General features: G+C 43.4%; 1 protein-coding gene across 19 annotated transcripts in view; it reads left to right on the top strand.

The window, feature by feature from the left end:
- huwe1 (HECT, UBA and WWE domain containing E3 ubiquitin protein ligase 1) overlaps positions 1-16,786 on the top strand; it is a 50,345-nt gene that overhangs the window by 32,541 nt on the left and 1,018 nt on the right. For 18 of the 19 annotated variants that reach the window (XM_083521076.1, XM_083521079.1, XM_083521090.1 and 15 more), the window contains 30 exons: positions 15-113; positions 373-500; positions 592-751; positions 865-1,093; positions 1,864-2,042; positions 2,686-2,775; positions 3,026-3,186; positions 3,337-3,382; positions 3,950-4,297; positions 4,378-4,585; positions 4,669-4,793; positions 4,993-5,216; positions 5,454-5,848; positions 5,941-6,583; positions 6,798-7,488; positions 7,735-7,826; positions 8,444-8,600; positions 8,684-8,816; positions 8,942-9,144; positions 10,832-11,079; positions 12,037-12,139; positions 13,011-13,160; positions 13,241-13,486; positions 13,636-13,753; positions 13,840-13,980; positions 14,249-14,536; positions 14,964-15,069; positions 15,152-15,269; positions 15,388-15,569; positions 15,871-16,061. In XM_083521076.1, the coding sequence (XP_083377202.1) occupies positions 15-113; positions 373-500; positions 592-751; positions 865-1,093; positions 1,864-2,042; positions 2,686-2,775; positions 3,026-3,186; positions 3,337-3,382; positions 3,950-4,297; positions 4,378-4,585; positions 4,669-4,793; positions 4,993-5,216; positions 5,454-5,848; positions 5,941-6,583; positions 6,798-7,488; positions 7,735-7,826; positions 8,444-8,600; positions 8,684-8,816; positions 8,942-9,144; positions 10,832-11,079; positions 12,037-12,139; positions 13,011-13,160; positions 13,241-13,486; positions 13,636-13,753; positions 13,840-13,980; positions 14,249-14,536; positions 14,964-15,069; positions 15,152-15,269; positions 15,388-15,569; positions 15,871-16,061 (6,202 nt within the window). The remainder of the gene's footprint in view (positions 1-14; positions 114-372; positions 501-591; positions 752-864; positions 1,094-1,863; positions 2,043-2,685; positions 2,776-3,025; positions 3,187-3,336; positions 3,383-3,949; positions 4,298-4,377; positions 4,586-4,668; positions 4,794-4,992; positions 5,217-5,453; positions 5,849-5,940; positions 6,584-6,797; positions 7,489-7,734; positions 7,827-8,443; positions 8,601-8,683; positions 8,817-8,941; positions 9,145-10,831; positions 11,080-12,036; positions 12,140-13,010; positions 13,161-13,240; positions 13,487-13,635; positions 13,754-13,839; positions 13,981-14,248; positions 14,537-14,963; positions 15,070-15,151; positions 15,270-15,387; positions 15,570-15,870; positions 16,062-16,786) is intronic. The other variant, XM_083521083.1, reaches the window with a different exon arrangement.

Raw genomic sequence — 16,786 nt, 5'->3', positions numbered from 1 at the left:
TTGTGATCTTTTAGTTGGTCGCTCTGGAGACGAAGAATCTCAGGAAGATGTTCTTATGGATGAAGCTCCTTCCAACATGAGCCAAGCCTCTACTTTGCAGGCCAACAGAGAAGGTTAGTTTTGCAATTTAACAATTTTTTTAATTCAACCAAGTTATAAAGGGTTATTGGACTAAAGAATACAGAATATTTGAACAGATAAGTTAAGGGAAGTCTTTGTTAAAGGAAGTAAAATATAGCGACAGTGTTTTTCTTGTTTCTCTGAAAAATAGTGCCAAATCTGTTTCTTTGGCCAATCAGTTCTAACTCTGTAATTATTAAAAGATATTCATATTAACATTTTTAGTTTTACAATTATTTTGCATCATTTTAGATTCCATGAACATCCTGGAGCCAGAGGATGAAGAACACACTCAGGAAGAAGACTCAAGTGGCAGTAACGAAGATGAAGATAGTCAGGATGAGGAAGAGGAGGAGGAGGAAGAGGAAGAAGAAGATCCGGTATGAGTTTGGAAGACTGTGTAATTCTCTGCGTGTTTGTTTATTCCTCTCTTGTTTTTGCTTGCTCTAAATCTGCTGAATTTCCTCCCAGGATGATGAAGAGGGAGATGAGGATGATGATGACGAAGGCTCAGAGATGGAATTGGATGAAGATTTTCCCGATATTAATGCAGCCCCACATATACGATTTGAGAGATTTGATCGAGATGATGACCTCATCATCGAGTTCGACAACATGTTCTCCAATTCTGGTCAGTAGTTTTCTAATTGCTGTGAAGTTGCATTGCAATCGCAATTTTGCGTCTTTTAAGCTTGAATCTTCGTCTAATGAGGGGTTCCATCTTTTTTTTTTTTTCCTCCACAGCTGACATCCCTCCTTCCCCAGGAAACATCCCTAGTTCACACCCACTGATGGTGCGCCATGCTGACCACGGATCCCTCACACTGGGTGGAACTAGCACCAGTAGCCGCTTGACTCAGGGCATGGGCCGCAGCCAGCGTACCCTCCGCCAGCTTACCGCTAACACAGGCCACACCATCCATGTGCACTATCCAGGAAACCGCCAGCCCAACCCTCCACTCATTTTGCAGAGGTGAGAGATTTCTCTTAAGAAGTACTGCGGTGTTAAATTGTCGCTGTTCTTGCATATCATGGAAATTGTGATTTTTATATATAAAGGGTTTTTTCACTTGGGGTGTAACGGTACACGTATTCACACCGAACCGTTTCAGTACAGGGCTTTAGGTTTGTCCCGAATGCAATCATTTTAACATCATTAATACCTGAGCTCCCTTACCCTTTTATATACACATCTGTATTACCTAAATGGGGTCTAAAAATTTAAACTATTGGATACAATTTTTCCATTCATTCAATTTTATTAAATCCATTTAATGGTGCCCATTATTAAATTTTAATCAATATAATAAGTGTATTACATTTCATTAGATTTATTCTATTTTATATGGTATTTAACAGAGCAGGTATTTTATTTAAAAATTGTTTTAAAAACTGTGGACGTTCAAATGTTTATAATAAACTGGACAAGCAATTTAATGTTTTCCGTTTCTTCCCCCACACTGTACCGTAATTGAACCGAACCGTGAATTTTGTGTATCACTACACCCCTTTTTTTTTTTTTTTTTTTTTTAGACATATTGACTCAAATGTACATATACATATCTGTGGAAACATGCCAAATAAATAAACCAAACAATTTGGACTTATTTAAAGGAACATAATCATTAAAGACTTTGTGATGTGATTTCAGTAAATAATTTCCTAATAACTACACGAATTAGTGTTTTTTTTTATTTACATTATTTTTATGTGCACTGTTTTCTGACTGAATCTATGTTGCAGGTTGCTCGGTCCCAGTGCAGCAGCAGACATCCTGCAGCTGTCAAGTTCTTTGCCTCTGCAGTCCCGTGGACGCGCCCGTCTGCTGGTTGGCAATGAGGATGTGCATATCATCGCCCGCTCTGACGACGAGCTCCTGGACGATTTCTTCCACGAGCAGAGTAGCGCCGGTGGCCAAGCTGGTGAGTAATAATTAAGCAGTATTATAAACACACTAACCCAGTTCTGAAGTGTCTCCAGTTTATTGATCAAATTTTTCCCAACAATGATAAACCGTAATGTACGGAAGTCCCAAGAGGCCATGCATTATAATTTTATTTATTTATTTTTTTGTCATGATCCCGACTTAATTTTCTCAGCATAACACTTTGACTGTATATTTGCCGTACGAGCATGTTCTATAATAACCACAACCACGATACTTCCTTATGCCGAATACTCAGAAATTAACCACTGGCCACGAGGAAACAATGTTTATGATCACAAGTCGTGATCACAACAAATAAAAAATATATATTAGACTGTGTGGCTTTTTTAGGATTTTCATAGTAAAGAATGGACTTTCAGTGCCACCCGGATGAAGATGGGTTTTCCGTTTGAGTCTGGGTCCTCTCAAGGTTTCTTTCTCGTGCCACCTCTGGAATTTTTTCTCATCACAGATGCCACTGGCTCACTCATTAGGGACAAACTTAACAATTATAAGGAACAAACTTATACAATTTCTATTACCACATTATTTGTGTAAAGCTGCTTTGCGTCACTGTCCATTGTTAAAAGCGCTATACAAATAAATGTATAAAATTTTATTCAATTTCTTTTCTTTAGGCACTCTTTCAAGTATTCCTACGGCCTTAACTAGATGGACAGATGAATGTAAAGTGCTGGATGCAGAAAGCATGCACGATTGTGTCGCAGGTAAGAGAATGAGACGGGCTGTTTGTAAAATTATGCTTCTATTTGTGTACCTTTTTTTTATGATTTTTTTTTTTTATAAATAAATTAAACAATTTTTTTGTGCACATCATAAATGAAGATAAATCTATTGTGCTTTTGGTTATGAAAGAAATTGAGTAAAAACATTCCAGTGGAATATCATTGAAAATAAGAGTAATTGTTTTTTCTGAGGCTGCGTGAATAATTGCATTATTTATTCTTTCTGCATCAGTGGTGAAGGTCCCTATATTGCAACACCTAGAGAGTCTGCGTGATGAAGAGCTAGAGGAACGCAGGGAAAAACGGAGGAGGCAGCTGGCAGAGGAGGAGGAAGCCAAGCAGAATGAGAGGAGCACCTCAGCTGGAGATGAGAGCAGGGAGCAAACACTGCAGGTTCGTGAGAGGGGAAGGAGTGCAGGGGGATTGCTGGCACAGATTGAATGATCAATATTTAATCAGAGCGCAGACCTAGAGGCCCTTGTGGTCATATGCAGTATATATTGATATCTGAATGTTTTATTTTTTTCCTGCTGTGTTTTCCAGGGTACTACGATAGGGACTGTTAATGGAGCTGGAGAAAACTCAGCAGGTACTTTAATTACTTTTACATTCATTTCAGAAAGTCAGGTTTTTTGCATGTGTCGAGTTATTTTCTGGCTGCAAAGTGTTGAGTTATTTAAAAATCAAAAGCCTAGATTTAAAGTCACCTTGCTGCTGCATCCATGTTGAATCAGCAGTGCGAGTCTTTCTGCGGGCTGTGGGATGAGGTAGTAGTTTGTATAGTTTTAGGATCACACCAGATCTGGGAGATAACTATACAGCCTACTGTCTTTCCCACGGCAATCGCTCGTCAACAGAACCGACTCTCATCACGCCACCTGTCTCTGTAATGGTTCTGGCCAAATGGTTTTTTGCGTGTGTGCGTGTGACTTTTTGTCCAATTTTTACTGCCTTGTCTTTCTGGCTGTGCTGTGGTGAGGTAGTAAGTTGTGTTGTTGGGGATCAGGATAGCGCAGCCCTAGGAGGAGATAACTATACAACTTACTGCCTTCCTCATTGCAGCCCTTGAGCCCCCCATTTAAAAATGCATAACGGATCAGATTTGCATGTAAAACAATCTCTGAACGTTCCACTGACATATTCCACGTCTTGGCAGAGGGCGAACGAGCCCAAGGTGGGGTGTCCTCATGCCTGGATCCGCCTCGCTCCGCAGAGGGCTTTCTTACAGCACCTCCTTCTGGGGACGTCACCCCGACCGCCCCTCATGAGCAGGCTTTGGTTTCATTAGAGACTGCCATCAGTCAGCAAGTACATCAGCCAATCGCAGAGCTCCTGCTGGCTGATTCGCGTGCTGATTCTCTTGGAGTGCTGGCAGGAGCTGTACCTCAGATCTCGGCTCCTGATAGGTCAAACTGTGAAGCAGAAGCCTCGCAGATGGAAATGTCACCTGCCTCCACTGGGGGGGAGAGGGGAGGAGGAGCAGCTTTGGACACTGTTGTAGAAGGTATCGAAGCTTGTAAAACCCACAATCGGTGTGTTAGGAAAAGAGTGATATTTATGTCTGTGTCTGTTCTCATTTCTCAGCCTCTCTGAGCCCAGATATAGCAGAGAGCTCCGAGCCTGTGCCAGTGGTATCGCAGCTAGAGGGATCACCCATGGATACGAGCAGCCCTGCCTCGGCAACGCAGGAGGAACCTGCCTCCAGTTCAGCCCAGCCCAATCACATGTCTCAAGAGCTGTCAGGAAGTGGTGAAAGTGGTCTCACTGACCGGCAAACTGATGCAGATACAGGGTAAGAAACCTTACAGGCCATGTCGGACTACTTGAGGTCAATCTGAGATTTTACATTCATCACAAACATTTAAATCTTCATAGATCAACTTCTGTGTCCTCCCCTGGTGAGACTATGCCTCGGAGTGACAGTGCTGATAGCCAGTCCCAGGCCATCCAAGAGGAGCCTCTTCCCTCCACCAGCAATGTGGAGGATGATCCACTTGCAGGTATGGTTTTAAGAGAAGCTTTGGGAATTTTCAGACCTTGAAACTTTCCAGGAAATATTTTGTGTGTGTGTGTGTGTGTGGGATATATATTCAAGATTTACAGTTAATATGGAGTATAGAACTTTGATTTATAAAGAAAGGTGAAGAACCCTATGGTGGTAAATTCGATCCAAATTGCTTTCATTTCTGTGTTTCATAGGAATAAGTCTCCCAGAAGGTGTAGATCCTTCTTTCTTGGCTGCTTTGCCAGAGGACATCCGTCGAGAGGTGCTGCAGAACCAACTGGGTATCCGACCCCCCTCTCGCCCATCAGTGTCTTCCTCAATGTCCACCTCAGCAACCGCTGTACTAGGAGGAGGCTCTGGGGTCACCGAAGTCAGCCGTGAATTTTTGGCTGCACTTCCGCTTGCCATTCAGGAAGAGGTGAGAGATACAAAACAGAAAATATGCGCTTTGAAACGTTTTAGTGAAGTAAAGAATTAGTGTGGACACGGCCTTAGTAGCTGCAGATGTCTGGATGACGTTGGAATTTCAAATTATTATTTCTGATGTTTAATTATGGTCTTAAAAGTCTTTAGGGAAGTCTGCATATTTGAGTCTTAAAGTATGGAATAAAAAAAATGGATTGAGTGATTTTTCTTTTTTTTTTTTTATGGTCAGGTTTTGGCTCAGCAGAGGGCCGAGCAGCAGCGGCGTGATCAATCCCAGCAGCCCACTCAGGGAGACCAGCCCCTGGACCCGGTCACATTCATCCAGACGCTGCCGTCTGAACTGCGGCGTTCCGTTCTGGAGGATATGGAGGATAGTGTGCTGGCCGTCATGCCTCCCGACATTGCGGCTGAAGCTGCAGCATTGCGCAGGGAGCAGGAGGCTCGTCAGAGGCAACTCATGCATGAACGCTTGTTCGGGCACAGTTCATCCTCTGCCCTCTCAGCTATTCTGCGCTCACCTGCCTTCACTAGTCGTCTGGGCGGGAACCGTGGCGTGCAATATACACGCCTGGCTGTTCAGAGAGGCGGAACCTTCCAAATGGGCGGCAGCTCCAACCACAGTCGGTCAGTGTGTTAGCGGTTTTGGTTGAAAGCAGATAGTAGTTTTGTCATTTCATTGTGTTTACTAGTATCTGATTTATAAACTTTGTCTGCAGCCCATCAAGCTCCAATGTGGATTCCCTGTTGCGCCTGAGAGGTCGTCTGCTTTTGGACCACGAGGCTCTGTCATGCCTCCTGGTGCTTCTGTTCGTGGATGAACCCAAGCTGAACACGAGTAGGTTGCACCGTGTTCTCAGGAACCTGTGCTACCACTCTCAGACACGCGGCTGGGTGATCCGCAGCTTGCTTTCCATTCTTCAGCGCAGCAGTGAGAGCGAGCTTTGCCTGGAGACGACCCGGCTCGAAGAGGCTCGAGGCAAGCGCACGCAAGGTCAGGGGTCATCTGGTGCCAGCAAGGGTTCCTCCTCTTCCTCCTCCTCCTCTTCCTCCTCTTTGGAGCTGCTGAACAGAGTAGAGTCACGCAGCTCAAGCCAACTGTCATGGCTCTCTGTGTCCATGGATGCAGCACTGGGTTGCAGGACCAACATCTTCCAGATCCAGCGCGCCTCGGGCCGGAAGCATGCGGACAGACATTCGGCAGGAGGAGCTGTGGGCCCAGCGGGCCTGGGCGGAAGTGTTTCAGGGACTGGAGCAGGAGTTGGCTGCACAGGAGGCGGAGGTTCTACGGTGCACATTCACCCGCAAGCTGCCCCTGTCGTCTGTCGACATGTACTGGATACCCTTATTCAACTGGCCAAGGTATGGATTAGCTTTCATTTGTTTTTTATTTAAAAAAACTGAATCACAAAGAGCTTTACTGCCCAGTATGTTTGCACTTGCAAGGAATTTGTTACATATACTGTAAAATGTGTCTGTATATGTAAGGGAAATATTTGTAGGCTTTTTTTTTAACTAGAATGTTTGTGGTGTTCGGTTTCTTAAAATAAATCATGTTTTGTTTTCTTACATGCAGGTTTTTCCCAGCCACTTCACACAGCAGCGCTGCAAGGATCCTCAGTCATCTTCTTCCTCCTCTTCTTCCTCTTCCGATTTGGACTCTCGCCTGTGTAGTAGTTCTGCCTCCACAGCCGGAGGAGGCTGCAGATCAGTTGGTAGTGGCCAAGCTGTCTCTGGTACACCAAACACCCCATCCTCTACCCACAACTCGCTCAGCTCTTGTACAGGCACTCCACAGTCCCTGGGCATCTCGACGGACTTCTGGGACCTTCTAGTCAAGCTGGACAACATGAATGTGAGTCGTAAAGGCAAGGCTTCCATGAAGACTGTGCCCCTGGGGTCGTCCGGTGAGGCCGAGGGAGCTCAGTTGAGCCTGGAGGCGTCTCCGCTGGGCCAGCTGATGAACATGTTGTCTCACCCTGTAATCCGGCGCAGCTCTCTGCTCACCGAGAAGCTCCTGCGATTGCTCTCACTTATCTCCATCGCTCTGCCTGACAACAAGGCAACTGAGGTGCCAGCTGGCCACCCTGTGCCTCAGGCACCCTCTGCTGTCACTGCAACTCCCACGGCTCAGGCCACTGCCGGGTCAGTTGGTGCGGCGGCTAGTCAGGCCACGGCAGCTCCAGGAACGGTGCCCACATCTCAACCAGCCTCTACTGCTGCTGCAGCCACAACCACACCGACTGCAACTTCAGGCACCACAGTTGGTATGAGGGCTATAGATGTCAAAGTTTACCTTCTAAATGTTCTACTTTTTCAAAACATCTTATTATATATGATTTGTCATATCCTATTTGAATTGTAGTAAAAATGTTCCCTATAGTCCTACATCAGACTTGCTACCGATTTTCATTCTAAAATTAACCTTAATTTCATCATTAAATCATTTGCTTCAACCTGCCAAGATATGATCTAATAGCAGAGGTGAATGTAATCTCAATTTCTCAATGCAGGCAAACAGAAGGCAAGTGGGAGCAACACAGACATTGATACCAAGTTGGCCTCCACTGGTTTAACAGAGAAACAGCTGCAGCTCTCTGTAGAGGTTTGTGACTGTTGTGACTATACACACACACACACACACACACACACACACACACACACACACACACACACACACACACGGTTTCTCTGACCCAGCAACAGCAGTGAGATTTTAGGGTTCATTTTGAAAAAATATGTAAAAAGTATAGAATTTGATTTGTGATTTCCAGGTTCGGATTAGTTTTGGGTGGCACTGAGTATTACAATATATTTGTGTTTCTATATTATTGCCCTATTCGGTTTTCTTAATAATAAAATTAAGAATTTGTTAAAAAAAAATTATTTATTTTAATATAACAAAGGCTTCATCTACAATGGATGCGTTTGAAAAGGGTGTTTTCATCTAAAAATGCTCCGTGTCCCCAAAAAGTTATTAAATTTATTTGAAAATATAATGGCATACGTCAGAGATTGACATGCATCAGAAATTGTAATGTAGTGCAAGTTGTAGTTGGAATTTAAAATCATTATTTCAAATGTTAAATGTGGTCTTAAAAATCTTTAGGGGAGTCCTGCATATTCGAGTATGAAATTTTGAATTTGGGGGGGGGGTCTGTGCCGTGGTGATTTTATTTATTTATTTTTTAAGACTCCCCTTTATTGTTTGTTTTACACCAGGTGCTGACATCTCACTCCTGTTCAGAGGAGGGTTTGGAGGACGCAGCTAACATCCTCCTGCAGCTGTCTAGAGGGGACGGCCAGACCCGAGACACCGTGCTCAAACTGCTTCTCAGTGGAGCTCGTCACCTAGGCTACACACTCTGCAAACAAATTGGTAAATAGAGCAATAAGTCTAGCGCCCTAGAGCTTTAGTGTGAGAGGAACCGCTTACACGTCTTGGCTTGTTTGTGTGTTTAGGCACTTTACTGGCCGAGTTACGGGAGTATAACCTGGAGCAGCAGAGGAGAGCACGGGCTGATGCACAGTCTCCAGAGGCAGCTCATGAAGACCCCTCCATCACTGCTCGCCTTAAGGGCAAGATGACCAGCAGGTGACATGAGAGAAAAAATTTTGACTCTCTAAAAAAAAAAATAAATAAATAAATAAAAAAATAAAAAAGAATTTTGTATCTAGTGGAGTTCGGCAACTACCATGACTTTACTTTCTTGCTTGCAGGTTTGACGGATCGGAGAGTGTGGTGATTGTGGCGGCTCAGAAGCGCACGTTGGGTGGTCGGGAGCTTCAGCTGCCATGCATGAGCTCTCTTACCTCCAAGACCTCCACTCAGAAGTTCTTCCTGCGAGTGTTACAGGTCATCATACAGCTGAGGGAGGACACGCGCCGTGCCAACAAGAAAGCAAAGCAGACTGGAAGACAGAGTGAGTGAAATTAATCGTAGTAAAAAATAAAAAAAAAATCACACTGTTACCAAGCTACCAAAATGTGACTATTTTCTAGGTTGATTATTATTTGATGATGATAAACTTTCAGCACGAATATGTGCACATGTGTACGGAATGCAATACTTTTTGCATGTGGAACATACAGTGCATCCGGAAAGTATTCACAGCGCTGCATATTTTCCAAGTTTTTGTTATGCAACAGCTTTATTCCAAAATGGATTAAATTCATTATTTTCCTCAAAATTCTACAAACAAAACCCCATAATGAAAAGATTTTTTTTTTTTAAAGTTGTTTAAAATAACGTGCATAAGTATTCACAGCCTTTGCATGACACTTAACATTTTTGCTCAGTTGCATCCTTTTGCCACTGATCATCCTTGAGATGTTTCAACAACTTGATTGCAGTCCACCTGTGGTAAATTTAGATGATTGGACATTATTTGGAAAGGCACACACCTGTTTATAGAAGGTCCCACAGTTAAAAGTGCATGTCAGAGCAAAAGCCATAAAGTCCAAGGAAATGTCTGTAGACAGGACTGTATCGAGGCACAGATCTGGGGAAGGGTACAAATAAAATTCTGCAGCATTGAAGGTCCCAATGTGCACAGTGGCCTCAATCATCTGTAAATGGAAGAAGTTTGTTACCAACAGGACTCTACCTAGAGGGGGCCATCCGGCCAAACTGAGCGATCCGGGGGGCCTTAGTCAGAGAGGTGACCAAGGCATGGTCACTCTGCATGGCTCCAGCATTTCTCTGTGGAGTAAGAAGAACCATCCAGAACAACCAGCATCTCGGCTGCACTTCACCAATCAGGTCTGTATGGTAGAGTGGTCAGATGGAAGCCACTCCCCATAAGAGGCACACGACAGCCCACCTGAAGGACTCTTAGACCATGAAAAACAAAGATTGAACTCTTCGGCCTGATTGCAAAGTGTCGTGTCTGGAGTAAACCAGGCACCACTCATCACCTGGCCAATACCATCACTACAGTGAAGCATGGTGGTAGCAGCATCATGCTGTGGGTATGTTTTTCAGCGGCAGGCCTGGGAACTGGGGGACTAGTTAGGATCAAGAGAAAGATGAATGCAGCAATGTACAGACACATCCTCAATGAAAACCTGCTCCAGAGCTCTCTGGACCTCAGACTGGGGAAGATGGTTTATCTTCCAACAGGACAACGACCCTAAGCACACAGCCAAGATAACACAGGAGTGGCTACAGGATGACTCTGTAAATGTCTTTAAGTGGCCCAGCCAGAGCCCAGACATGAACCTGATTGAACATCTATGGAGAGATCTGCAAATAACTGTGCACCAACACTCCACATCCAACCTGATGGACCTTGAGAGGTTCTGCAAAGAAGAAAAGGGAGAAACTGCCGAAAAATAGCTGTGCCAAGCTTGTAGCATCAAACTCGAAAAGACTTTAGGCTGTAATTGGTGCCAAAGGAGCGTCAACAAATTATTGAGCAAAGGCTGTGAATACTTATGTACATGTGATTGATTGATTTATTTATTTATAGATTTGCGAAGATTTAAAACACGGTTCTTGTACATTGTCTTTAAAGTGCTCACCCTCTCAGGACTGGCTCTGATGTGTAGTAACAGATGTGGTTTCTGGCTTTACATTTTGTGCGTGTGTTGTCTGCTTTGCGGTTGCAGGTTCCAGTAGTCTGAGCTCTACCAGTAGTATCCAGGCTGCAGTTCGACAATTGGAGGCTGAAGCAGACGCTATCATTCAGATGGTGAGAGAGGGGCAGCGGGCACGCCGCCTCCAGCAGGCTGCCCCGCCCTCTTCGTCCTCCTCCACTTCCTCTGCCGCTGCTTCTGGATCGTCTGTGGTGGCTGGCCATGTCCCCAGCACTACTGCAACCAACAACCCGCTCGCCAGCTCAGCCAACTCCGCCACGGTTAGCATGGGCCGCATTTACAGCAGGCAGACTGCTACTTGCACTACTCACCATATTACCATATAACATTCGTAGGACAGATGGAGCAATAATTCATATGGGAAAGCTTTCGGCAAAATATGATCAGGAATAAACATGACTGAACTATTATTCGTTATCATTGCCCAGCCTGAGTGCAGGATTCTACACATCATTTCTAAAACAGTGATCTAATTAACCGTGGCATAATTTCATTACCATTAGTAGTACAGTCCAATATTATTAATACAATATTGATTTGAGTCATAACTTATTCCTCATCGCTCTATTTACAGTGCGCATGTATTAAGATTGGGAGTTTTTTTGATCACTCAGTCAGGCTTTATAACTACAACGCTCACAAATTAATATAATGCGTGACAATGACGAGTTGTGATTCTCACCACTGTAAGAAAACGTTTAAAATCACGGACTTCCTGGCTCTGCTTCACGGACCCCACTTTGAGAACCACTTCTATACACCTACAAGTATTCTGTATGGTTCGTACGCCAGACTGCTGTTTACAACCACTTTTTCTTTTTTTAGTGTTTTGACATCACATCGCCGATTTGCTTAATTGCACTTGTTCCACCACACGCCACTGCAGTTTGTTTCTTACACATCTCACTGCATTGTACATGCACTGGCAACTGACAGTTCGATGTTTGTGTACATGTTATGGCTTTTTGATGTTATGAATTTTAAATGGGCTTTTAGCTTCCGTCTCGCGTGTTGATTTTGGCTGGCTATTATTGGCTGAGTGCTTCGACCCCAAACCCTGGCACCTTCCCTGATTGTTTCCCCTTTAATGCATGGTGCCCTCACTGATGATGTACACTGCTGTTAACCTGAAACCCAATGTTGATCCCTTTAGTAAACATGCTATTTGCAGGGAAATTTCATTGTTTTTGTTTTTTTGTCTTTCTCCCCTGGTCTAGTCGGAGATGCATTCTGCAGCAGAGCCTCCAGCAGCACAGAGGGACGACTCTCCCATGGACGTGGACCAGCCTTCGCCGCTGGAGCAGGATCAGGCCCCATCTGGTGAGATTTTACTGCACTCAGTATCCAACTAACATTTCACAGGGTTCCTACGTATTTTGGAAAAGTATGGAATTTAAGTAATTTCCAAGTCTTCATTAGTATTTGGGGGTGGGGGGTGGAAAGAACACTGAGTATTGAAAAATGTTTGTCTTTCCATACTAATGCCCTATTTGGTTTTCTAAAGTTAAGTATTTAAAAAAAAAAAAATGTATATATAAAATAGCTACGTCTACACTAATCCGGATACGTTTGAAGACCCCGTTTTCTCCCCGTCCACTCTTTATCTTTTTCAATTTCCCCAAAAGTTGCTTGTATTCACCGAAACGACTGAAAATGCTTTTATCTCTCTAATGTGCATGAGCAACACACAAACGGCAGGGGGAAATAACGCAGGTCGAAGCGTCTTATTTACTTCCCGGCTCTTTGAAACGTTGCGGCAACGACTAAAAAATGTCCACACTAAAATTTATCCACTTTGGAGAGCATTTTTAAAAAGATTCAGTCTCGGTGTTGATGAAAGACAAAACAGAGACAAATGTATTTTCAAACGGAAAACCTAGTGTTTCTGTTAATGGACTTGTTTTGTAATTCTCACGAACGATCCTTCTGTTGCTGTGGGATTGAAGTTTTTTTAGGATTGAATTTAAGCATTACATACATCAATAATTAACATTGCACCGTTTTAGAATTGTTTAAAATAATTATTTCAGATGTTAAATATGGTCTTAAAAATCTTTTTAAAAAGTCTGCATGGTTAACTCTGGAAATGTATGGAATTTTGAAATGAAAAATGTGTTGGAACCCTAATTTTCTCAGGTTTTCTGTTGAATGGACACTTTACATCATTTGAACGGAGTTCTTGTGTGTTCAGGTGAGGAAGCCAGTAGTCAGCAGGAGCATGAGGAGCGGCTACCTGATTTGCCACTGCTGAGCGAGCAGCTCTTATTGGATGAGCTGTGGGACATGCTGGGCGAGTGTCTCAAAGAGCTAGAGGAGTCACATGATCAGCACGCTGTTCTGGGTAATCATAAAACGCAGTACAATACTTGGCGATGATATAAAAACGGAGACTTGTATTGACACCACGGTTTGATTTTAAAGTCCTGCAGCCGGCAGTGGAAGCCTTCTTTCTGGTGCATGCTACTGAGCGCGAGAGCAAACCACCTGTGCGGGACACTCGAGAGAGCCAACTGTCACACATCAAAGACGAGCCACCTCCTCTCTCCCCCGCCCCACTCACACCAGCCACCCCGTCCTCGCTTGACCCCTTCTTTTCCAGAGAGCCCTCATCCATGCACATCTCCTCCAACCTGCCTCCAGACACTCAAAAGTTTCTCCGTTTTGCTGGTATGTTCAGCATATTCAAAACAACTAACACTCGAAGCTTTTCTGACTGTCCTTTTAAGTGAATATACGTTAGAATCATGGCTTTCAAAATGAACGCTAATAACGCGTTATTCGTTTTTTTTTTTGTTTGTTTGTTTTTTTTTAAACAGAGACCCACAGAACAGTGCTTAACCAGATCCTGCGCCAGTCCACCACGCACTTGGCCGATGGGCCCTTTGCCGTCCTGGTGGACTACATTCGCATTCTTGACTTTGACGTCAAGCGCAAGTGAGTCACAAACGCTCTGCCCAGTTTGTTTTCCTTCAGGCTGGTCGAGTGCCTCTGGGGTAACGCTCTTGTGTTTCGCACCTCAGGTATTTCCGCCAGGAACTGGAGCGCCTGGACGAGGGTCTGAGGAAGGAGGACATGGCTGTTCACGTGAGGAGAGACCATGTTTTTGAGGACTCTTACAGAGAGCTGCACCGCAAGAGTCCAGAGGACATGAAGAACAGACTGTGAGTGCTTAATAACGCCCTGGGGGGAGGGTGTAATTTACATATGATGGCGTAAAGCACATAAAACTAAAATGTCACAATCCAATGTCCATTAAACACATTTTGCCGGACTGTAATACTTCTACCCCTTTAAAAGAACAAGCCTAATGCTTTGATATTGCGGTGTTTTTTCTGAAACCGTAATCAGTTTTTCAGTTCACATCACAGAGGACATGCATCACTAACTCTCCTAACTTTCTCTTCTTTGTCTCTTTTTAAAACTCTTCAGGTACATTGTATTTGAAGGAGAAGAAGGCCAGGATGCTGGTGGTCTGTTGAGAGAGTGGTACATGATCATCTCCAGAGAAATGTTTAACCCCATGTACGCTCTGTTCCGCACGTCACCTGGAGACCGGGTTACCTACACAATCAACCCGTCCTCTCACTGCAACCCCAACCATCTCAGCTACTTTAAGTTTGTGGGACGGGTGGTGGCCAAGGCTGTGTATGATAACAGATTGTTGGAGTGCTACTTCACACGCAGCTTCTACAAACACATCCTGGGGAAAAGTGTCAGGTAGAATTTATTACGACGGTGTTACTTATTATATATGTATACGGTGTAGTATTTAAGTCATAGTTGTTTGTGTGCAGGGTTTCTGCTGGGTCTTAACATTTGAAAAATCTAAATTCTAGGCCTTAGAAAGTCTTACTTTCGCCAATCGGGGTTTTAATAATTTTAAACAGGTCTTAATTTTCCCATGTCCATGTAACGCTACCTCTAACGCTCACTTTCGAATGTTTTTGGGTAAAAGGTTTTAAAAAGTCAATTTGACTTGGTGAAACCTGCAGAAATCCTGGTGTGAAATTGTACAGTTTTTGACTATTTCATAGGCGGAGTATAGAAAATTAATTATTAGAACTTATTGTGTTTTAAATCGTGTTTTTATCGGGTTATTGCAACAGTGTTCTAATTAAGCCACAATGTTGCGATTCTTCTGCAGGTACACAGACATGGAGAGTGAGGATTATCCTTTCTTCCAAGGCCTTGTCTACCTTCTGGAGAACGATGTGTCAACACTGGGCTATGAGCTGACATTCAGCACTGAGGTACTGCTTCTAGTGTAGTTGATCGGTGATTTATACACTCGGGCAAAGGTAGATTGAATCGTTAATTTTCCTTCATTTCCAGGTTCAGGAGTTTGGGGTTTGTGAGGTGAGGGATCTAAAGCCCAATGGGGCCAACATAATTGTCACTGAAGAGAACAAAAAGGAATATGTGCACCTGGTCTGCCAGATGAAGATGACTGGTGAGCTTTGCATTTGCAACATTGGTGTCAGAATCTTTCTACTAGTTTGCACTAAATCAGGAATTGCAGAACTGTAACGCGAGTCCGATTTTGTTAACCGAGTTGGTTTCTCTTGAAGGTGCGATTCGTAAACAGCTGGCAGCCTTTTTAGAGGGATTTTATGAGATCATCCCCAAGAGGCTCATCTCCATCTTCACAGAGCAGGAGCTGGAGCTGCTCATCTCGGGCTTACCGACCATCGACATTGATGATCTTAAGGCCAATACAGAGTACCACAAGTACCAGTCCAGCTCGATCCAAGTAGGCCTACAAAAAAAAACATTAGTTATTAGAGCTGTTAAATTTTTTTGTCATTATATATTTGAGTATCAATAAGCCTGCAATCCTATACAGTGACAGAAACTAAAAGCCTTCGCCTACAAAAATGATTTAAGAGCACAATTCAGGACCGAGAATATGCTCAAAGTAATAGAAAAAAAATGCTCTATGAAAAGCTGGTAAATTGGTAACAAAAAAAGTTGAAACTCAACAAAAATACTAAAATTTAAGCTCGAAGTTAAACGTTTATTCAAATCTAAATTAGCTGTTTTTGCATGTGCAGATCCAGTGGTTCTGGCGTGCACTGCGCTCCTTCGACCAAGCAGACCGTGCCAAGTTCCTGCAGTTCGTCACCGGCACGTCCAAAGTGCCTCTGCAGGGCTTCGCTGCACTGGAGGGCATGAACGGCATCCAGAAGTTCCAGATTCACCGCGATGACCGCTCTACGGACCGCCTGCCCTCTGCACATACTTGGTAAGCTCACAAAACACAAAGCCTTTAAAATCTCCTAATGCAGGGGTCCCCAAACTTCTTTTTGTGAGGGGGACACAATTTTTCCTTTCTTTAATAGGGGGCCTGGTCATGCTGTAGCAAAATGACATGGCCCTGAGTGGCTACTAGTATCATTATGGAGATTTTATGATTTTAAATCTATTATGCCTCTTTATGCTAGATTAGACACCATACAGACAAATGAGCATTACTTTTCAAGAGAGATAAAACCTAATAAGTGCATTGTTACTGTCATAATAATATTTTTCATATTCATTGCCATTGAACTTAATGCACTTACTGGGACGTCCATGTGGTTGGTGGATAAGTTTTATAGACTATGTTAATAAACTAGACATCAACCGATGGTCAAATAATTGGTTATCAGAAAGTACCATCCAACCTACCAGTAAAATCCACTGAGTTTTTTAAATAGATACTGGATAAAAGAAACAAATCTCAATGTAAAATAGTTCTGAACTTTATCATTGAAATGTGATTAAATTACGCCATCAGCAAATCGCCTCTAGAGGCCGCTCTTGTAATGCCAGTGAACCAGAAGCCGGAAAAACTATCAGTAATGACTTCTGCCAGTGGTCGAGAGTGCAAGCATCTGTTTGTGCCTCGCCCTCTATTAATAACTAGAAATTTTTGTTTGAAATCCAACCTTTTGTCATGTACAGATATTATAAGTAAAGCATATATTT

This window comes from Silurus aristotelis, assembly GCF_946808225.1.
Source record: "Silurus aristotelis genome assembly, chromosome: 19".
Taxonomy (NCBI): domain Eukaryota; kingdom Metazoa; phylum Chordata; class Actinopteri; order Siluriformes; family Siluridae; genus Silurus; species Silurus aristotelis.
The sequence above is the reverse complement of the archived record's forward strand: the minus strand, read 5'-3'. Positions and strand labels throughout refer to the sequence as shown.